This window comes from Salvelinus sp. IW2-2015, linkage group LG3 (genome assembly GCF_002910315.2).
Source record: "Salvelinus sp. IW2-2015 linkage group LG3, ASM291031v2, whole genome shotgun sequence".
NCBI classification, from domain to species: Eukaryota; Metazoa; Chordata; class Actinopteri; order Salmoniformes; family Salmonidae; genus Salvelinus; species Salvelinus sp. IW2-2015.
In genome coordinates this window covers 30,779,941-30,803,621 of record NC_036840.1, presented here as the reverse complement: position 1 = coordinate 30,803,621, position 23,681 = coordinate 30,779,941, and the positions used below count along the sequence as shown (strand labels likewise).

The following is a 23,681-nucleotide window of genomic DNA, read 5'->3' as shown; positions in this document are numbered from 1 at the left end:
CTAATATACAGTACCAGTCAAAAGTTTGGACACACCTACTCAATCAATTTTTTTTATTAAAAAAAACTATTTTCTACATTGTAGAATAATAGTGAAGACATCAAAACTATGAAATAACACATGGAATCATGTAGTAACCAAAAAAGTGTTAAACAAATCAAAATATATTTTAGATTTTAGATTCTTCAAAGTAGCCACCCTTTGCCTTGATGACAGCTTTGCACACTACTGGCATTCACTCAACCAGCACACTGATAAGCTGTAGAAAGAATATATACATTTATAAGACTTGTTCATAAAAGAGAGAATTGTTCATAACCTTGATATGTGCGGATAGTATACATCCCCTTCCCCTCAAGAATGGTCTACCATATAGCCAGTTATGCAGGGCTAAACGAATCTTGACAGATTTTGAAGGCAATGCTAAAAAAAAAAGACAGATCAATTCTAAATGAGAGGCTATAAGTATAAAACTCTTGATGCTGCAATGATGAAAATATCTCTAAAACCAAGAGAGGAATTGCAAAAAAGTCTTTTGCACCCTGTACACCAAGTGTTCGGAGAAAATGAAAGCAATCCTGAAAAAGCACTGGAATATTCAGCAATCACACAAAAAAAATCTCACACCTCTTCAAGGAACCCCCACTGGTGGTCTATAAGTGTGGTCACAATATTGGAAATAGTTTGGTGAGATCAGACATGCCCCCCGAGCCCACTCAGAGACTCTTGACACCCATTCCAAATGGGAACTACAAATGTGGCTCATACGCCCAGTGCCATATCACAATAAAAACATCCTCCTTCAGACACCCACATACAGGTTGAAAAATCACTGTAAGGGGTATCATCTCATGCAAGACCAAGGGAATAATCGATCTCATCACTTGTTCATGTGGGAAAGCCTACGCAGGACAAACGAAAAGACCATTAAAACAACGCATAGCTGAACACCGCAGCTCAATCAGGTGTAAGAACACTGACTATTCAGTAGCAGCTCAATCAGGTGTCAGAACACTGACTATCCAGTAGCAGCTCAATCAGGTGTAAGAAACTGATATTCAAGTAGCAGCTCAATCAGGTGTCAGAACACTGACTATCAGTAGGAGCTCAATCAGGTGTCAGAACACTGACTATCCAGTAGGAGCTCAATAAGGTGTAAGAACACTGACTATCCAGTAGGAGCTCAATCAGGTGTAAGAACACTGCTATCCAGTAGCAGCTCAATCAGGTGTCAGAACACTGACTATCCAGTAGCAGCTCAATCAGGTGTAAGAACACTGACTATTCAGTAGCAGCTCAATCAGGTGTCAGAACACTGACTATTCAGTAGCAGGCTCAATCAGGTGTCAGAACACTGACTATCCAGTAGCAGCTCAATCAGGTGTAAGAACACTGACTATCCAGTAGCAGCTCAATCAGGTGTAAGAACACTGACTATTCAGTAGCAGCTCAATCAGGTGTCAGAACACTGATATCAGTAGCAGCTCAATCAGGTGTAAGAACACTGACTATTCAGTAGCAGCTCAATCAGGTGTCAGAACACTGACTATCCAGTAGGAGCTCAATCAGGTGTCAGAACACTGACTATCCAGTAGGAGCTCAATCAGGTGTCAAGAACTGACTATCCAGTAGGAGCTCAATCAGGTGTAAGAACACTGACTATCCAGTAGGAGCTCAATCAGGTGTCAGAACACTGACTATTCAGTAGCAGCTCAATCAGGTGTAAGAACACTGACTATCCAGTAGCAGCTCAATCAGGTGTAAGAAACACTGACTATTCAGTAGAAGCTCAATCAGGTGTCAGAACACTGACTATCAGTAGCAGCTCAATCAGGTGTAAGAACACTGACTATCCAGTAGCAGCTCAATCAGGTGTAAGAACACTGACTATTCAGTAGCAGCTCAATCAGGTGTCAGAACACTGACTATCCAGTAGCAGCTCAATCAGGTGTAAGAACACTGACTATCCAGTAGGAGTCAATCAGGTGTAGAACACTGACTATCCAGTAGCAGCTCAATCAGGTGTAAGAACACTGACTATTCAGTAGGCTCAATCAGGTGTCAGAACACTGACTATCCAGTAGCAGCTCAATCAGGTGTAAGAACACTGACTATCCAGTAGCAGCTCAATCAGGTGTAAGAACACTGACTATTCAGTAGCAGCTCAATCAGGTGTCAGAACACTGACTATCCAGTAGGAGCTCAATCAGGTGTCAGAACACTGACTATCCAGTAGGAGCTCAATCAGGTGTAAGAACACTGACTATCCAGTAGGAGCTCAATCAGGTGTAAGAACACTGACTATCCAGTAGCAGCTCAATCAGGTGTCAGAACACTGACTATTCAGTAGCAGCTCAATCAGGTGTCAGAACACTGACTATTCAGTAGAGCTCAATCAGGTGTCAGAACACTGACTATCCAGTAGCAGCTCAATCAGGTGTAAGAACACTGACTATCCAGTAGCAGCTCAATCGGGTGTAAGAACACTGACTATTCAGTAGCGCTCAATCAGGTGTCAGAACACTGACTATCAGTAGCAGCTCAATCAGGTGTAGAACACTGACTATTCAGTAGCAGCTCAATCAGGTGTCAGAACACTGACTATCCAGTAGGAGCTCAATCAGGTGTCAGAACACTGACTATCCAGTAGGAGCTCAATCAGGTGTCAGAACACTGACTATCCAGTAGGAGCTCAATCAGGTAAGAACACTGACTATCCAGTAGGAGCTCAATCAGGTGTCAGAACACTGACTATTCAGTAGCAGCTCAATCAGGTGTAAGAACACTGACTATCCAGTAGCAGCTCAATCAGGTGTAGAACACTGACTATCCAGTAGGAGCTCAATCAGGTGTCAGAACACTGACTATTCAGTAGCAGCTCAATCGCGGTGTAAGAACACTGACTATCCAGTAGGAGCTCAATCAGGTGTCAGAACACTGACTATCCAGTAGGAGCTCAATCAGGTGTAAGAACACTGACTATTCAGTAGCAGCTCTCTTTGTTGAAGCTAACCATCCTATCTCCTCCCTAAAATACACAGGCATTGAGCATGTTGCTCTACCAAGGAGAGGAGGTAACATGGAGATCCTACTATTACAAAGGGAGGCTTACTGGATATCCTATCTAAAACATTGACCCCTAGTGGTCTGAAATATTGACTTTGATCTCAGGCCCTTCATATGAACAATTCTCTCTTTTATGAACAAGTCTTATAAATTGATATATTCTTCCTACAGCTTGTCAGCATACACCCAATATGTTCCCCCTGTTGATGATGCTTATTATTTATTATGGTTGAACCAAAAGATTACATGTGACACAACAAAATAAAAAACAATTAAATATGTGAAATTTAATTAAACAATAATGTATGTTGAGACTAATATTATGTACAATATTCAATTCTGTTTCCATATGATAACAATAGCCTAATATATTCAATATGCCATAAACTATTGTTTTTTAACAGTTTCACTCAATTCATTAGAATTAACTTAATAATTATGACACACCGCTCACTATTGTCATTGGTTGCACTAATTGCACTGTTTGTCTACATAACCTGGTTCAAGCATTCATGACATTACCCTGAAGAAGGCACAGTGATGCCGAAACGTTGGTGATTTACCCAATATATTACTGGGAGTTTATATATATTGAGTGTGCGACTTTTTATAGTTTATAGTTTATTCGCCGTTAGTCAGCACCTCCACATCAAATATTATTTTCTGGGTGTGTGCCAGCTCCAGTTTTTTATTCTAATAGTGTTGAATAAAAACAGTGACAGTGCTGAATAAAAACTTAAACATGAACTCACTCATAAAAACTGCAGCTCTTTGCTGTATTCTTTGACGGTCTCTCTGTGGTCATGGTTTTAAAAGTTATTATGTAGGCTAGTATCAAACTTTGCTGTAGCCAGGGTCGTGGAAGCTCTGTAGGAACAGTGATTTTGAGCTATCTGATTGGCCAGCACAGAAGTCGCACGCAATTTAGGCACAGATCTCCCGGTTCGCCGGGTAGGTAGTTTGTCTTTTCACAAAAATGAAATGGTTAAAAATGTGAACACTTTGTCTACCCGGTACACAGGGCTTCTGAATCAAGTGCACCCACCGCCAACAGCGCAACACAAATAATACAAAAAAAGGATTGCAAGCCTTTATCGTTGTTTTTTCTACAGAAATGATTGTTGATCGACTAGGAATACCTTGAAGATCGACCAGTCGATCGTGATCGACCCGTTGGCGACCACTGTTGTACAACGTAGCCTATTAATGTTAAATGGAACCCAACTAAATGAGCCGTAAGATAAGACGGGAAAGAAATTAGAATCATGATTCAATGGAAATTGAATACCAGGAACGTGCCGTGTCCCACCAATAGATATGCAACCTGAATAGAATTGTGGAATGTGTTGACTTTTGTAACAAACGTACATAGTAGATAATAATAACCACAACTCAGTTACATAGTGGCTAATAGCTATCCTCCAACATTGTGTGTGTGTGTGTGTGTGTGTGTGTGTGTGTGTGTGTGTGTGTGTGTGTGTGTGTGTGTGTGTGTGTGTGTGTGTGTGTGTGTGTGTGTATCCATGCGGGCATCTTGCACTGTCATGTTTCTACTGTGGATCCAAAGAAAGTAAAGGCCAAATGTATGTGCGTTGAGCTGATGATGTTCCATTGGTAGATTTGGCCCTCTAGTGGAAGTATAGTCAATCACAGACAGAAAGTCAACCCCCATAATGACCCGTCCTTCCTCCCTTGCCCTATAGACTGCCACAGTATGAGTCATAATACCCATACAACCTAGAGGTCTAACAGGGACGTCGTGATTTTTAGTTTTTCCACCATACATCTTTCCAATAGGGGATTTTAGAAACACAACATGAGGGCTGTGTTCCGTGTAGGCTGACCCTGGCGTGACATTTTGATAACCATGTAAATATCTCTCAGACAAGGTGACTTTTAAAACAATTGGAACCATTTCCCTATTTGACCACTAGGTTGTATGGGTATTATGACAACTCAACATTGGGGCTCTATTCCCCATTCTCCAATCATTCCAATACTCATATAGAGTGAAGTCAGCAATGTCATGTCATTAGATCTTGCTTTCAAGCTTTTGCTTAAATGACATTTGAATACAGTTCTGGAGTGAAACAGAGAGGGGAGGGAGCATCTGCGAGAAAGGGAATTGGGCTAATCTAACCTGTCGTGGCAACATGAGAGGAAATAGTACCAGTCGATTGGCACACCACACAGACTTACCATCGATCTCCTCGTCGGTCGTCAGCTCATCATTGGAGCAGATGCTTAACACGTTAACCAGCATCTCAGTGACTAGAGAGAGAGAGAGAGTGAGCGAGAGCAAGAGAGCGAGAGAGCGAAAGAAAGGAAGGGGGTGGGGAGAGAGAGAAAGAAACAGTGAGAGAGAGAGAAGACGTAGGGGAGAGAGGAAGGGAGGGAGCGGGAGGGAGTGCTAGGACTAGCTGCTAGAATGTGAGCCATGTCTAAAATGTGACATCCAACTACTACAGTGTTTGGGGAATGGTTTGGGGTGTTTTCACATTTAACTACGCTTCAGTGGTGAACCGAGAGATGGGGGGAGGGTTGTGTGAGTAGGAGTGGGGTCTTGGATAAGATAATTCATAGTTTACACATTGACACATTGAAACAGAGAATGTAAATTGTAACTTGTCATGCTACATTAGTACAGTAGATGTCAGCAGCATGTAAAGGAGGGGTGACTGGGTGTGCTGGAGATTAAAGTGGATGTATGTCACCTTCAGCCTTATGACACATTATACTAAAATACATGCAGTCAAAGATACCGTAAATTCCTTTTGACAACCTTGTGGCGTTATGCTGAATGACATTTGATGTGATAATTGTTAAGGACACATCTCATTTGATATTTTTGGTTGAGAGGTTAGGCATGACTATATCCACATATACCACTGGGCGTGATAATTGGTCATCTCAATTGCTATTTCTAGTTGTTGTGTTGTTAGGCATGTTTATAGCCACATATACCACTGCATGGGAGTCCTAATAATAGCCACAACAACAGTTTCCTAAATGTATTAAATTAACTTGAACTTCACATTTGACAGGGTTGTCATTGTGTGGGTGTGTGTGTCCCGCTCACCTTTCTCCCCGACAAAGGGGAGGGACCAGGTGAAGACGTCCATGAAGTTGGGCAGCCAGTAGGGGTGAGGGGAGCAGTTGAACTGCCTGATGTTCATCACGTTGTTCTCATACTTCAGTACCGCAGCTGTAGGGAACAGGCAAAGACATCATTTAGATGAACTTAAAAAAAGATCTACTGGTTACTTCAGCCATTTAAGTTTCATTACAAAAAAAACATGAGGTAATTGATTTCCTCCACATTTTTGAGTAAGTACTTATTCAGGGAAGTGAAACACTGTATGTTGCAGACAGAAATAGAATGAATAGAGATGACATGATTCCCTATTCTACATTTCTTTCTGTAATTTTACATCCTCCGGACCAGGCCCATGGAGAGAGGAGTTTTAAAGGAACATTTCAAACATTTACAACTTCATATTCATCATCTCTACTACTACCCTAACATCAACAAATGTGAAAATGGCACGTTTCCATGTTTTGAAGTAAAAAACAGAGGAAAAAAAGTGTTTCCAAAGACATCGGTGTCCATCATGTGATTTGAACCAATTATGAGTAGGCGTTGCCTACTAATAGACTGCTAATTGGTTGATGATGTAATTGGAAACAGGCATCTTCCTTTATTTTCTTTACTACAATACATAGAAATGTGCCATTTTCATATACCCTATGTTGGTGTTGGGGTGGTGCTGGAGATTATGAATATGAAGTAGAAAAATTGTGAAATTTCATCTGACACAACCCATGTCGGTATCACTTTACTTAAAGCATCCAGTGTTCGTGTCCCATCGCGCACTAGCGACTCCTGTGGCGGGCCGGGCGCAGTGCACGCTGACACGGTTGCCAGGTGCACGGTGTTTCCTCTGACACATTGGTGCGGCTGGCTTCCGGGTTAAGTGGGCAGTGTGTCAAGAAGGACGCACGGCTCTCGACCTTCGCCTCTCCCGAGACCGTACGGGAGTTGCAGCGATGAAACAAGACTTTAACTACCAATTGGATACCACGAAATTGGGGATAAAAAAATAAAAAAATAATAATTATATATATATTAATCAGAATGGCCGATTAATTAGGGCCGATTTCAAGTTTTCATAACAATCGGATATCGGTATTTTTGGACACAGATTTGGCTGATAAAAAAAAAGTATATATTTTTACACCTTTATTGAACTAGGCAAGTCAGTTAAGAACACATTCTTATTTTCAATGACGGCCTAGGAATGGTGGGTTAACTGCCTTGTTCAGGGGCAGAACGACAGATTTTTACCTTGTCAGCTTGGGGATTCAATCTTGCAACCTTACGGTTAACTAGTCCAACGCTCTAACCACCTGCCCTACATTGCACTCCACTGTTACGCGAATGCAGCAAGAAGCCAAGGTATGTTGCTAGCTAGCATTAAACTTATCTTGTAAAAAACAATCAATCAATCAATCATAATCACTAGTTAACTACACATGGTTTATTTTTTTAAATTATTTTTTAATTTCACCTTTATTTAACCAGGTAGGCTAGTTGAGAACAAGTTCTCATTTTCAACTGCGACCTGGCAGTAGCAATTCGACACATACAACACAGAGTTACACATGGAATAAACAAAACATACAGTCAATAATACAGTAGAACAAAAGAAAACAAAACGTCTATATACAGTGAGTGCAAATGAGGTAAGTTAAGGCAATGAATAGGCCATGGTGGCAAAGTAATTACAATATAGCAATTAAACACTGGAATGGTAGATGTGCAGAAGATGAATGTGCAAGTAGAGATACTGGGGTGCAAAGGAGCAAGATAATATAAATAAATACAGTATGGGGATGAGGTAGGTAGATAGATGGGCTGTTTACAGATGGGCTTTGTACAGGTGCAGTGATCTGTGAGCTGCTCTGACAGCTGGTGCTTAAAGCTAGTGAGGGAGATATGAGTCTCCAGCTTCAGAGATTTTTGCAGTTCGTTCCAGTCATTGGCAGCAGAGAACTGGAAGGAAAGACGACCAAAGGAGGAATTGGCTTTGGGGGTGACCAGTGAGATATACCTGCTGGAGCGTGTGCTACGAGTGGGTGCTGCTATGGTGACCATTGAGCTGAGATTAGGCGGGGCTTTACCTAGCAGAGACTTGTAGATAACCTGTAGCCAGTGGGTCAGGCGACGAGTATGAAGCGAGGGCCAAAGAGAGCGTACAGGTCGCAATGGTGGGTAGTGTATGGGGCTTTGGTGACAAAACGGATGGCACTGTGATAGACTGCATCCAGTTTGTTGAGTAGAGTGTTGGAGGCTATTTTATAGACGACATCACCGAAGTCGAGGATAGGTAGGATGGTCAGTTTTACGAGGGTATGTTTGGCAGCATGAGTGAAGGATGCTTTGTTGTGACATAGGAAGCCGATTCTAGATTTAATTTTGGATTGGAGATGCTTAATGTGAGTTGATGATATTACTAGTTTATCTAGCGTGTCCTGCGTTGCATATAATCGATCCGGTGTGCATTCGCGAAAAAGGACTGTCGTTGCTCCAATGTGTACCTAACCATAAACATCAATGCCTTTCTTAAAATCAATACACAAGTATATATTTTTAAACCTGCATATTTAGTTAATATTGCCTGCTAACATGATTTTCTTTTAACTAGGGAAATTGTGTCACTTCTCTTGCAACAGAGTCAGGGTATATGCAGCAGTTTGGGCCGCCTGGCTCGTTGCGAACTGTGTGAAGACTATTTCTTCCTAACCAAGACAGCCAACTTCGCCAAACGGGGGATGATTTAACAAAAGCGCATTTGCGAAAAAAGCACAATCATTGCACGACTGTACCTAACCATAAACATCAATTCCTTTCTTAAAATCAATACACAGAAGTATATATTTTTAAACCTGCATATTTAGCTAAAAGAAATCCAGGTTAGCAGGCAATATTAACCAGGTGAAATTATGTCACTTCTCTTGAGTTCATTGCACGCAGAGTCAGGGTATATGCAACAGTTTGGGCCGCCTGGCTCGTTGCAAACTAATTTGCCAGAATTTTACGTAATTATGACATAACATTGAAGGTTCTGCAATGTAACAGGAATATTTAGACTTATGGATGCCACCCGTTAGATAAAATACGGAACGGCTCCGTATTTCACTGAAAGAATAAACGTTTTGTTTACGAAATGATAGTTTCCGGATTCGACCATATTAATGAGCAAAGGCTCGTATTTCTGTGTGTTATTATGTTATAATTAAGTCTATGATTTGATATTTGATAGAGCAGTCTGACTGAGCGATGGTAGGCAGCAGCAGGCTCGTATGCATTCATTCAAACAGCACTTTCGTGCGTTTTGCCAGCAGCACTTCGCAATGCTTCATTATTTATTTGAGGCTAAATTTCATTTATTGATGTATTATATTAAGTTAAAATAAGTGTTCATTCAGTATTGTTGTAATTGTCATTATTACAAATACATTTAAAAAATCGTCCGATTCATCGGTATCGGCTTTTTTTAGTCCTCCAATAATCGGTATCGGTGTTGAAAAATCATAACCAGTCGACCTCTAAAATATATATATATATATATATATACTCAAAGAAAAAAAGAGAAAGAAAAAAAAGCATCCAGGTATTATGCATTACAACTTGTTATAAGCATGTATGTTATTCATGTTTTATAGCAAGGTAAATATAGAATGTTTTGTCTCTCTATGATTCCAAGTGACTCAAACGGGCTTTTTATTTTGTCTGGATCATTACAAGACATTATAATGGGCTAATAACTGCATCATAATGAATTATACCTGGATGCTTTAAGTAAACTACTGTAATAACTACTGTAACATGTTGAGCGAACCACCGGTGTACATAGCATTATGAATACATTCAGAGGGCCCTCTATCCTAGAACATCCATAGAGTGCATTATAAAACTATCCATAAAACCATAAATCCAGCTCGTCACTAAACCCCAATAAACCTGTCAGTTTTACACCATGAGGGACATTGTGTCTTGCAATTAAAACAGTGGTATTAACTAAAAATACCTAGTCTGTCTCCGCTGCGCTGTCCTGTTCAACACAGCTGGCCTTTTAAATCCATCCTCGGCTCTTCCAGAATGTTCTTTCGTCTTAATTCCAAGCCCTCAACCCCCACCACTACAGACCCAGCATCATTTAAAGGGATTTAAAACATGAATTAAACCAAGAAAAACACCTTTCTCGGCATATGGGCCATCCCTCCCTCCATTCCTTAGTGAGAGAACTTGAATTTCTGGTGAGGGATGAATGGAGAGGGTGAAAGGAGAGAGTGAGAAAGAGGCAGGGAAGAGGGGGGATGGAGGTGAGAGAGAGATGATTAGAGAGAGAGAGAGAGAGATGATTATAGAGAGCGATAGAGAGAAAGAGAGAGAGAGAGAGAGATGATTGGAGAGTCAGAAGGAGAGAGGATGGCGGTGGAGGGATGTTGAAAGGAAAAGCTGGTGCAGAGAAATAAGCTGAAACAAAGCAAATCTACTTGTAAGTTCCACAGGAGATAAAACAAAGGGAGAAAGTTTATTAGAGAACCAGGAGGAGTGCTTTGGTTCGCCACAGTATGCAATACTGCTCCAGAGGTCTAGTGCATACAGGGGTCTCCAGAGGTCTTGTGCATAGCTTTTTCTGTGCCAATATGCATGGAATATTGGATCTGTGGAAAACACCAAATTCTCTGGGAGGCAATTGTAACATACCAAAGATGGGGTCAGAAACCGAGGATGTATCAAGAACCAGTTTAACCCTCAGTGTTTATGAGAGAAACACACAGAACCAGTCAAAAGTTTGGACACACCTTTTCTTTATTTGTACTATTTTCTACAGTAGAATTATAGTGAACACATCAAAACTATGAAATAACACATATGGAATCATGTAGTAACCAAAAAAGTGTTAAACAAAAAAATATATATTTGAGATTTTTCAAAGTAGTCACCCTTTGCCTTCATGACAGCTTTGCACACTCTTGGCAATCTCTCAACCAGCTTCATGAGGTAGTCACCTGGAATATATTTAAATTAACAGGTGTGCCTTGTTAAAAGTTAATTTGTTGAATTTCTTCTTAATGCGTTTGAGGCAATCAGTTGTGTTGTGACAAGGTAGGGGATATACAGAAGATAGCCCTATTTGGTAAAAGACCAAGTCTATATTATGTCAAGAACAGCTCAAATAAGCAAAGACAAACAACAGTCCATCATTACTTTAAGACAGGAAAATGTCAAGAACTTTGAAAAACCATAATGCGCTATGATGAAACTGGCTCTCATGAGGACCGCCACAGGAAAGGAAGACCCAGAGTTACCGAGGATAAATGCAGAGGATAAATTAATCAGAGTTAACTGCACCTCAGATTACAGCCCAAATAAATGCTTCACAGAGTTCAAGTAAGAGACATATCTCAACATCAACTGTTCAGAGGAGACTGCGTGAATCAGGCCTTCATGGTCGAATTGCTGCAAAGAAACCACTACTCAAGGACACCAATAAGAATAATAGACTTGTTTGGGCCAAGAAACATGAGCAATGGACATTAGACCGGTGGAAAACTGTCCTTTGGTCTGATGAGTCCAAATTTGAGATTTTTGGTTCCACCGCCATGTCTTTCTGAGACGCAGAATAGGTGAACGGATGATTTACACATGTGTGGTTCCCACCGTAAAGCATAGAGGAGGAGGTGTGATGGTGCTTTGCTGGTGACACTGTCAGTGATTTATTTAGAATTCAAGACACACTTAACCAGCATGGCTACCACAGCATTCTGCAGCAATACGCCATCCCATCTGGTTTGCGCTAAGTGGGACTATCATTTGTTTTTCAACAGAACAATGACCCAAAACACACGTACAGGCTGTATAAGGGCTATTTGACCAAGAAGGAGAGTGATGGAGTGCTGCATCAGATCATCTGGCCTCCGCAATCACTCGACCTCAACCCAATTGAGATAGTTTGGGATGAGTTGGACTGCAGAGTGAAGGAAAAGCAGCCAACAAGTACTCAGCATATGTGGGAACTCCTTCAAGACTGTTGGAAAAGCATTCCTCATGAAGCTGGTGGAGAGAATGCCAGTTAGTGTGCAAAACTGTCATCAAAGCAAAGGGTGGCTACTTTGAAGAATCTCAAATATAAAATATATTGTGATTTGTTTAACACTTTTTTGGTTACTACATGATTCCATATGTGTTATTTCATAGTGTTGATGTCTTTACTATTTTTGTACAATGTAGAAAATAGTACAAATAAATTAAAACCCTTGAATGAGTAGGTGTGTCCAAACCTTTGACTGGTACTGTATGTAATACAGTAAGAAAACATATAATCACAGTCCAACAAATCCAATCCTTTTTTGTATCATGAAAAATCTATAGATTCTCATGGATGTTGTAGAAGGATGATAAAAAAACATTTCCAAATACATTATGTTATGTGTGACTTAAACTTGTACAGTATTAGAATACTTTGCTATTTTGGCTCACACAGCGACCCCACTAGTATCAGACCTGGGCCTGGGCCAATGACCTAGTTGGTCTAATCAGGGTAAGGTGTTATCACGTTGCAACAGGCCAGGGAACCACACAGGCAGACACTGCTGCCTAACCCCCTTTATACAGCAAGCTGCTCCCCCTCCCACCCGCAACACCCAGCCAATGTGGCCCAGATTCGTTGAGGGGAAAGCTGACACCGAGGTCGGGTCCCGGTGGGGACTTTCCTGCCTCAGGGCGTCTCCTGACTGGGTTTGAGAATAGCCAGTCATCAAACGCGGCATGCCAGCCATCTGCATGTCATGAGTCTGTACATCTACAGCCAGACTAACATTCACTTGCATCCCAGTGGGCTTGGTGAGAGGTGGGGTTGGTGATACTGTGGTGAGACGAGCGGGTTGGGGAGCAAGCAAACGGTGCAGCCTTGAGTATCAACAACCATTATTATGAGCTGCTTTCTCTTAGATACAGACACACAAACTCAGAAAGCACAAATCCACTTGCATTGTAGGATCTACGCAGTTAGTGGCTTATAACAAGCAACCCCCCATGTTACAAGGCTCAGCTCGTTGTCGTTTGTGACACCAGCGTTCTGGGTTTGATTCCAGAAAGGACCAAATATTCTTAACATGTGACTTGCTTTTCATAAAATAATAAAATGAAGAAAAATAAACTCACAAATCAATACATTCTCGAAAAAAGAAAGAAAACTGTATTTTTTCTGAGGTTTCTTGCAGTTCCTCAGATGACCACTGGGGGTCTCTGTTGCTCTGATAAAGCTGCATGCTCCTCTAGTGCTTCTTAGGGGAAAAGACCAGACTGTGCTTTAACACGCACACACTACCACGGTCAAGTCATCCCGACGCGTACCCACCTGTCTGTCCTCTCCTACATTATTTACCGAGGAGTGCCTGCTGAGAAGGGTTTTCCTCCCTTCGTAACGAGGACGGCTCTCTGATCCCCTTTGTCTGGAGGGATGGAGGGAAGCGGGGTAGAGGGATGAAAGTTCCTCTCTACCTCCTCTGGCTTAATGCTTCCTCCTGTACTGTCAGTCTGCCCATCAGACTCTACTCACTCTACTGTCTACCTCTCTGTATTCATGTAACAGAGGCAGACAGGAAATAGAGGTGGGAAATGGGCTGTTTTGATTTTTCACTTCACTTCAATTTATCATCCCACACATTGTTGATCTGAGTAAATCACTGTTGCAGTGGGGCAATACAGTAGGCTACACGGTACAGTGTTAGTAATAATGCAGATTGAGTTGTCATTGATCAATAATTGAGGTCTCGATCTTAACTACAGTTAAGTCACAGAAGGAAACTAAATAATAACAATGGAATGTTTATTGGTTAACTGGTCCTCTCTTGCCAAGAGTCCCATCCAACTTCCCACCCAGAAATCCAGAGAGGAAAACAGAACCTCCCCATTCTGCTCTGATGTGCTCTGGCTGGAGGGGGTGGGAATCCCTGGAGAACGTCCAGACAAGGTGCCCACGCTGTCGTCCGTGACGAGGCGGAAAATTCCCTTGTTCACTGTCATCATTCCTGCCCCGGGGATGCCAACCCGATATTTTTTCCACGCCAGCATGCCATCTCTTTCCACCCCTCGTACGATTGCACCGCCACATGCCAACCTCACAGGAAACTGAACTCTGACATTTGACCCCCAGAGGTCAATGAACAATGGCCTCGGCCATATCTCCGAGCCTGTCCTCTAGAGCAACAGCAATTTCCATCCATCTCCAATTTCCTTCTATCAACGAAAAACAGGAGAGAGAAGGGGAAAGATGGCTGTTTAAGAAGCAGGTAGGCTAAATGTTTGTGCTGAAGTTTGACCTGGTGATTAACACAGCCAACTTCTCACCACACATGCCTGAATCCCCAGTCTGACACTTTCAAAGCCGTCCATCTACTTCTGTCTCCCCGTCACACTTCCAACTGTCTAAACACAAGCACCAACAACATACGGCAGGGGAAAAACAGTGTCTTATATGTGTTTGGATATGTGTAATTACCATCACTGTCCAAGAGGCAGGCCCAGTGACTGAAGGGTCTTGTTGAGCTGGGAGATTTTAATTAAGCAGCTAGACAATATAGCATGCGCAAATATTATTTCCCCCTTGGAGTCCTCCAACCTCCTCTATTTTGTGTTGCAGCAGCCAGTTTTCATGTTTACAGCTCATGGAGAGAAAGGATAAAGAGAGAGAGGGGGTGGGAGAGAGGAGGGTGAGAGAGGGAGGGAGCGAGAGCAATCATGGCGGTGTGTTTTCATTTGAGCGCAGGGTGTACCATAGTTCATCTCTCTCTACACACCAGTGTAATGTCAGGGAAGTACCAGGAGGAGCATAACACATTAGCCTGAGTGACCATCAGTGACAACCCAGCTCCAGCTCATGTGACCACAGACAACTTGACCCCTGACAGGAGACCCTGTAGAGTAGTAGACCCTTGTCTCAGGGGTCGAACAATCTGATTCTATGATTTATCTTATCCTTAAAAAAAAGGAGCTATGTGGCCTTTACATTTGATCCACTCAGCAATGTTGGCCTTTGTGTTTTGGTTTTTATTTATTTGCCTGTGAAACCACCGGCTAGGGGTTTCCTGGCTCTGACGGTATCCCCTCTCTGATAAGGGTTACACTGTCCCAGGACCGCAGACCATTGGGGAGGGGCCCCGGTTAATCTGAATCTGGCAAAGTCTTCATGCTGAGCTGACGGGCTCCTTTTAGATTTACAGTGGCCATCGACCGGCCATCAATCACTAGACTGCGGCGCTCGCAACCGAGGCCCCAGTCCAAGATGAGAGAAGATCAATCTATTACGGTCACTTGCGTTTCAATTGGGCGCCCTGCCCCTGCCCCCACCTAAATGAATGATCAGACAGATTCTAACCATATCTGTGCCTCATTGGGCGGTTCTTAACAGAAATAACATTGAGAATGTTCTCTTCTTACCTCTTCATTTAGAAGCTCTATCCCTTGTTGTTTCAAGAGAATAGAAAATAATCCTAGAAAACGACATCGCCTGAGTCAAACTCTTTTTCACCATAAAAAAAATCTTCGAGGAATTATGCAACCGATGTTAAATGCACCGTAAAACTACAGTGGGAAGTAGAATCTAACAGGGCTGAGTAATTGCCTGCGTTCCTGACTGTGCTCCACAAGACCGGCTATTTAAAGCTCTTTACCTTTGAGTTGGCAAAGCTGGGATTAGATATCAAAGTGGGCCGAGAACAGGGAACATCAAGGTTAAAACAACAACCTGTAAACATAGCCCATTGTAAGACTGACAAAAATACTTCAAAACATCTCAACACATGCCCTGAAGTAAACTCACTGGCTTTGCCCCAATTCACACCTATGTGAAAATATGCCCCCATGGGGAAAATGGCAGAGTCTCTTTCTCTGTGTGTGTGTGTGTGTGTCAAAGACAGACCCATCCCCTTCTCCCTTTCTCTCCATGTCCAGGAAACTCCCCTTTGATGCCCCTATTGGACAAAAAGAGTCGCTCTGAGACTTTTTGTGCTGACTCACTTCACAAAGGTCTGTGTGTGTCCAGCCTCCTCCAGAGTGTGCGTGCCAAATGAACCGCAGTCCAGTCCAGCCCATCCCCATCTAAACCAACCCAAGAGACGCCAAATAAACGAATACATCGTCGAGGTAATGAATACTGGGGACTCTGTGCTTACCTTTGTTATTGTAGACGTCTAGGTAGTTGGGTGCTGAGAAGATGGTGATGAGAGAAGGAAACCCTGTCGTCTGGCTCTTCCTGTACATGCGGTACCTAGAGGGAGCGACAGCATCATGATTACCGTCCCCGTTACAACAACACTACCTAATACTCTGTAGCTCAGTGTGGTAGGGCAGCGGGCTCGACTCCCAGGACCATCTGAAATGTACGCACGCATTACTTTAAAATCGTTTTGGATAAAAGGGCCTGCTAAACGGCATATATTACAACAGGTTATATAATAATGTAACATACACATTGTGCATGTGAATGAAGTCAACAGTGCCCTGAGGAATAATTTAATTGATTTGGACACGGTAATCTGATCCTAGAGCTGTGCCTAAGGCTGACTTGTACGTCAAGCTGTCCTTGCTCTTTGAGTGGGACCAGACGGTCTGCGTGGACAAGCAGCGGGAGAGTCAGTTTGGGCGTTCCTCTCTGCCTCATCAGCCTTTTTTTCAACGTTTTGACATGCTTGCTACCAAAGTCCTTTGAAGGGGCACGGATGGCCAAAACTCAATAACTTTTAATACAGCACCATTTTTTAATAAGCACAGGTTCAAATGTTTACTTGCGTAAACTCAAGCGACATAGTTGTCCAAGGAGAATGGCTGTAGCAGTCAGCGGTGGGTAAAAAGAGGACACTTACCCAGCGTCCTGTGCTTCATGGGCTCGAATGACAGATAACAAGTTATTGTGTTGTAGAAAGTCGCAGACAGCGGGGTAGCTGTTGAAAGACAAGATGACACATGCTTGATTAACGGGATCTAATTTGATCTAAAGACAGTGATTAGATTTCGTTGACACATAATTGAAATAGATATTCATTCAAATGTATTTTAATACATTTGTAAATATTGCAGATGTATCTTCATCATGTTACCATCAGAAAGGGTAAACAAAATAATCCAGCATAAAAATCACGGGCTTGTGGTTTCTCAACAAACACTATAATTATTTAGTGTGTGTGTAGCTTTTGCATACTCATGTGGTTCTGAACAGGCTGAGATGAAGGTGACCAAAACAAACTGACAGTAATTACAGTATAGGACAGTTGCAATATTTTCCATGCCATAACCTTTCCCTACCAAAGACACCAAAAGTCCACTGGAAATGTCCTTTCGATCTCAGTGAGGTAGGCCCTAGTCACACAGCCAACAACCCCCTAAAAACCAGTTATGTTGAAAACATTCCTAAATCAACTACCGGAGAAGGAACGTTTAGTAAGTGAGTGACCTTGGGAAACAGAATGCAACTGTGAGTCCAAATCCTTTCATAACTCCCGACCACAACAACTTSTAAAGGCTATTCCATGAACAGCTGATGTCACATGAGAGCCATCCAAGGATAAACATGCAATATTCTCAGACTGTTTACAAATCGTTCAAAGAACCACACTCATTGTGCAACCTATTCATGTTTGTATTTTATTGTAGGCTACAAATAATCAACCATTTCACTTTGAGAAAAATACACATCAGCTGTACATTAGGAAATACGTGACGTACGTGAGATCATTTAGCTCTGTGCAGGGCGCTAAACTCAAGTGCTTGTTGCTGGATATAGCTAATTTGCATAACAATGGTCATGCTCTTTGCTCGGTACGAGTCTCCATTGCTGAATGCTTCTGGAGCTAGAGGGTAGCTTACTGCTTTGTGTGATAGGTAGATGGATTTTTTTCGTGAAGCCTTGCACTTCTGGCCACTGGGCACTTCTGGTAACATCCAATGTCCTCACCCTACAGTTAATATCCAGGACAAAAAGTAAACAAGAGAACATAAACTCTCACTTCACTAAAAGTAAACAAATATGTCTCAATTCACATTTCCTTGTTAGACGGGTAACAGGATACGCTTTGAGTGGCACAGTTACACATCAGGCTTCTCAGCTGAGAGTACTTTGTTTTGTCACTCAAGGTGGACTTAAACCTAGAAATAGGTCTAGGTATAAGTTCATTCTGTTACTGGTCACATGAGGAGAGAAAATACGACTGACGGAGGAACATTGCCAAAGTGTGTGTACGGTTTCTTTGTGGTGTGATCGCATTGCTTCGAGGATAATAAAAAGTGTGCATCTGATATCCATCTCGATTCATTATTTTAATCCATTATTTCTTTCCATGCACCTGTCACTGTTTAGCAGATGATGTTGCTAGGTATTGCTCAGAAGACTAAATACATTTTGTGCTGAAAGCATTTGACATCTCTTCTGGGACACAGATGTGAGCCATCCAACAGTTGTGCACTGTCCCTAACAAATCAATAAATACATACACCCTGTCTACTTCAAATCTGACAGTAAACTCTGTGAATCATTTGTACAGCCAAAATCCAATTAAGGGCTATTTTCATAAAGCATCTAAAATACCATGCAATTGCCTGCTTAGGCTACTCACAAATAGTAATCAATGGTTAAAAAACCCCAAACATATTTAGTCAACAACCACACAGCAAAGTGTCCGCTAGGCTATAGCGGGATAGAAAAGATGGGGCCTGTATTCAAAACAACATGCAATTTCACACCTCAGTAATGTGTGTAAAACAGTTATGAGGGGGCCTATGGTGCTGGAATAAGACACAGCTGCCAGAATCAGGAAAAGGGACTAAACTGAGTCTTTTTTCTCCGATTGGCGAATTGTTCTCCTTTTAGTCTGGAGCTTGAAGCTGGCCCATAAACTCAGCATGCCAGTGTGCTGCCAATTACAATGAGCCCTGCAGGCAGATCCAGCCTAGGGGAAAACAGCAAGGCTACGTGTCAAATGGCATCCTATTCCCTATATAGTGCACTACCCATAAAGGACTCTGGTCAAAAGGAGTGCACTATGTAGGGAAATGTAGTGCCATTTGGGATGCAGACCAAGGCCACAGAGGAATTTAAGCCAAGCATAGAAAACACAGGAGGCTGTTGGGCTAGGGTACAGGAGGAAGCAGCTAACCTGGGTTGGAATTTTACTGTCCGATCCTGTTTGAGTGTTTATACTACAACAGCCATTGACAAGGGCCCTGTTCAAACAGTGCATTTGGAAAGTATTCAGACACCTTGACTTTTTCCATATGATGTTACGTTACAGCCTTATTCTAAAATATACACTACCGTTCAAAAGATTGGGGTCACTTAGAAATGTCCTTGTTTTTGAAAGAGAAACACATTTTCTTCCCATTAAAATAACATCAAATTGATCAGAAATACAGTGTAGACATTGTTAATGTTGTAAATGACTATTGTAGCTGGAAACACCTGATTTTTAATGGAATATCTACAGTCGTGGCTAAAAGTTTTGAGAATGACACAAATATTAATTTTCACAAAGTTTGCTGCTTCAGTGTCTTTAGATATTTTTGTCAGATGTTACTATGGAATACTGAAGTATAATTACAAGCATTTCATAAGTGTCAAAGGCTTTTATTGACAATTACATGAAGTTGATGCAAAGAGTCAATATTAGCAGTGTTGACCCTTCTTTTTCAAGACCTTTGCAATCCGCCCTGGCATGCTGTCAATTAACTTCTGGGCCACATCCTGACTGATGGRAGCCCATTCTTGCATAATCAGTGCTTGGAGTTTGTCAGAATTTGTGGGTTTTGGTTTGTCCACCCACCTCTTGAGGATTGACCACAAGTTCTCAATGGGATTAAGGTCTGGGGAGTTTCCTGGCCATGGACCCAAAATATTGATGTTTTGTTCCCGAGCCACTTAGTTATCACTTTTGGCTTATGGCAAGGTGCTCCATCATGCTGGAAAAGGCATTGTTCGTCACCAAACTGTTCCTGGATGGTTGGGAGAAGTTGCTCTCGGAGGATGTGTTGGTACCATTCTTTATTCATGGCTGTGTTCTTAGGCAAAATTCTGAGTGAGCCCACTCCATTGGCCGAGAAGCAACCCCACACATGATCCCGCAGCCCCACCCCGATCCCGCAGCTGAATCAACTTTAGGAGATGGTCCTGGAGCTTGCTGGACTTTCTTGGGCGCCCTGAAGCCTTCTTCACAACAATTGAACCGCTCTCCTTGAAGTGCTTGATGATCTGATAAATGGTCGATTTAGGTGCAATCTTACTGGCAGCAATATCCTTGCCTGTGAAGCCTTTTTTGTGCAAAGCAATGATGACGGCACGTGTTTCCTTGCAGGTAACCATGGTTGCCAGAGGAAGAACAATGATTCCAAGCACCACCCTCTTTTTGAAGCTTCCAGTCTGTTATTCGAACTCAATCAGCATGACAGAGTGATCTCCAGCCTTGTCCTCGTCAACACTCACACCTGTGTTAATGAGAGAATCACTGACATGATGTCAGCTGGTCCTTTTGTGGCAGGGCTGAAATGCAGTGGAAATGTTTTTGGGGGATTCAGTTCATTTGCATAGCAAAGAGGGACTTTGCAATTAATTGCAATCCATCTGATCACTCTTCATAACATTCTGGAGTATATGCAAATTGCCATCATACAAACTGAGGCAGCAGACTTTGTGAAAATTAATATTTGTGTCATTCTCTAAACTTTTGGCCACGACTGTACATAGGCGTACAGAGGCCCATTATCAGCAATCATCACTCCTGTGTTCCAATGGCACATTGTGTTAGCTAATCCAAGTTTATAATTTTAAAAGGCTAATTGATCATTAGAAAACCCTTTTGCAATTATGTTAGCACAGCTGAAAACTGTTGTCTGATTAAAGAAGCAATAAAACTGGCCTTCTTTAGACTAGTTGAGTATCTGGAGCATCAGCATTTGTGGGTTCGATTACAGGCTCATAATGACCAGAAACAAAGATCTTTCTTCTGAAACTCGTCAGTCTATTCTTGTTCTGACAAATGAGGCTATTCCATAAAAGAAATTGCCAAGAAACTGAAGATCTTGTACAAAGCTGTGTACTACTCCCTTCACAAAACAGCACAAACGGACTCTTTACCAGAGTAGAAAGAGGAGTGGGAGGCCCTGGTGCACAACTGAGCAAGAGGTTCTTAGAAATACATCACATTTACATTAGTACTCAGATCCTTTACTCAGTACTTTGTTCAAGCACCTTTGGCAGTGATAACAGCCTCGAGTCTTCTTGGGAATGATGCTACAAGCTTTGCACACCTGTATTTGGGGAGTTTCTCTCATTCTTCTCTGCAGATCCTCTCAAGCTCTGTCAGGTTGGATGGGTAGCGTCGCTGCACAGCTACTTTCAGGTCTCTCCAGAGATGTTCGATCGGGTTAAAGTCCGGGCTCTGGCTGGGCCACTCAAGGACATTCAGAGACTTGTCCCGAAGCCACTCCTGCATTGTCTTTGCTGTGTGCTTAGGGTTGTTGTCTTATTGGAAGGGGAATCTTTGCCCTAGTCTAAGGTTATGAGCGCTCTGGAGCAGGTTTTCATCAAGGATCTCTCTGTCTTTGCTCCGTTCATCTTTCCCACGATACTGACTAGTCTCCCAGTCCCTGCCGCTGAAAAACATTCCCCCCAGCATGGGCCAAAGAGTTCAATCTTGGTTTCATCAGACCAGAGAATCTTGTTTCTCATGGTCAGATTCCTTTAGGTGTCTTCACCAACTCCAAGCAGGCTGTCATGTGCCTTTTACTGAGGAGTGGCTTCCGTCTGGCTACTCTACCATAAAAGGCCTGATTGGTGGAGTGCTGCAGAGATGGTTGTCCTTCTGGAATGTTCTCCCATCTCCAGAAATGAACTTTGCAGCTCTGTCAGTGTGACCATCGGGTTCTTGGTCACCTCCTTCACCAAGGCCTTTCTCCCCCGATTAATCAGTTTGGCTGGGCGGCCAGCTCTAGGAGGAGTCTTGGTTTTTCTAAACTTCTTCCATTTAAGAACTGTTAGGTTCTCAATGAACCGAGTAAAAACTCACGGACGATTAGTAAAGCTCAAACCAAGTTTCTTTACCCAAAGTGTTAGACAGCTGAACAGACAAAGATATGTTTCCACCAGCACAAGGATATACACCCTCATTTGGGTGCAGTCTCCTCCTTCCCTCTAAACATTAAAACTTTATCGCTAGGCAGGAAGTTAAGTGATGTGGGTAATAAACTGTTCCTTCTCCCTTTATATGACCTGACCTGACCTCGGCCCCAAATCCTCACTAATCCACAGCTCTTCACCCTTATCAGTGACTGCAACCATGTGCTTGCCTTTCTTTTACTCAGTACACCCCAAGCCTCTGTCTCATATCCACCCATAATTGACCACACCATATACATTCCTCCTACAGATAACCATTCACTTCTGGTGTAGAAACCAGACTGTAGCACCCCTCGTTTCCATAGGATACCTAATGATTAACAACATTTCAAGTTTAGGAGTCAGAACCCATCAGAATGATGGAGGCCACTGTGTTCTTGGGGACCTTCAATGGTGCATACATTAATTGGTACCCTTCCACAGATCTGTGCCTCTACACAATCCTGTCTAAGAGCTCTACGGACAATTCCTTCAACCTTATGGCTTGGTTTTTGCTCTGACATGCACTGTCAACTGTTGGACCTTATATAGACAGGTGTGTGTTTTTCCAAATCTTGTCCAATCAATTGAATTTACCACAGGTGGACTCAAATCAAGTTTTAGAAACATCTCAAGGATGATCAATGGAAAAAGGGTCTGAATACTTATGTAAAGAAGATATTCCTGTTTTTTATTTGGAATACATTTGCAAAAATGTTTTAAAATCTGTTTTAATTTTGTCATTATGGGATATTGTGTGTAGATCGATGAGGAAAACAAACAATTTAATTAATTTTAGAATAAGGCTGTAACGCAACAAAATTTTGAAAAAGTCAAGGGGTCTGAATAATTTCCTAATGCCCTGCATTACTTTTAAAATGCATCCTTCCTTCCTCGAAGTAATCACTTATCTGATATGCCATAAAACCCATGCAGTAATGCCAGATTAGGGATTACTTCAAGGAAGCCTGGAAGGAAAGATGTATTTTAAGTGTTTGAACAGTGCCCATCACCTTTAAATCACTGTCCCTCTGTCAATAGTCGATCCTACTGGATTTAGTATACTGGGTCCTTGTAACTGAGATATCAGAGATATCAGAGATGGCAGGGGCATACCATGGAAATATCACTAGCAGCCAGAACCCGAGAGCAACAACACAGCTCTCTTACGCTCTCTCAAGTGACAGGGGTGACATTTCTCTCCCTGACAGGGTCCCTGTTGTCTGGCAGATAGTCAAGCGAGACCATTTACAGCAAACGATTGGGTCATATACAAATCTAACTCTAGCAGGACCATTTACAGCAAACTGTTGGGACATATACAAATCTAACTCTAGCAGGACCATTTACAGCAAACATTGGGTCATATACAAATCTAAGTCAAGCGAAACCATGTACAGTAAA

At 42.2% G+C, this 23,681-nt stretch overlaps 1 protein-coding gene across 4 annotated transcripts in view; it reads right to left on the bottom strand.

Annotated features, from left to right (window-relative positions):
• The window catches only part of LOC111954403 (protein phosphatase 3 catalytic subunit alpha), a 132,661-nt gene that overhangs the window by 15,325 nt on the left and 93,655 nt on the right, over positions 1–23,681 (bottom strand). For all 4 annotated transcript variants that reach the window (XM_023974150.2, XM_023974177.2, XM_023974171.2 and 1 more), the window contains exons 7-10: positions 17,002–17,079; positions 16,312–16,406; positions 6,146–6,271; positions 5,266–5,337 (exon numbers count right to left, since the gene is read on the bottom strand). In XM_023974150.2, coding sequence (XP_023829918.1) covers positions 5,266–5,337; positions 6,146–6,271; positions 16,312–16,406; positions 17,002–17,079 — 371 coding nt within the window. The remainder of the gene's footprint in view (positions 1–5,265; positions 5,338–6,145; positions 6,272–16,311; positions 16,407–17,001; positions 17,080–23,681) is intronic.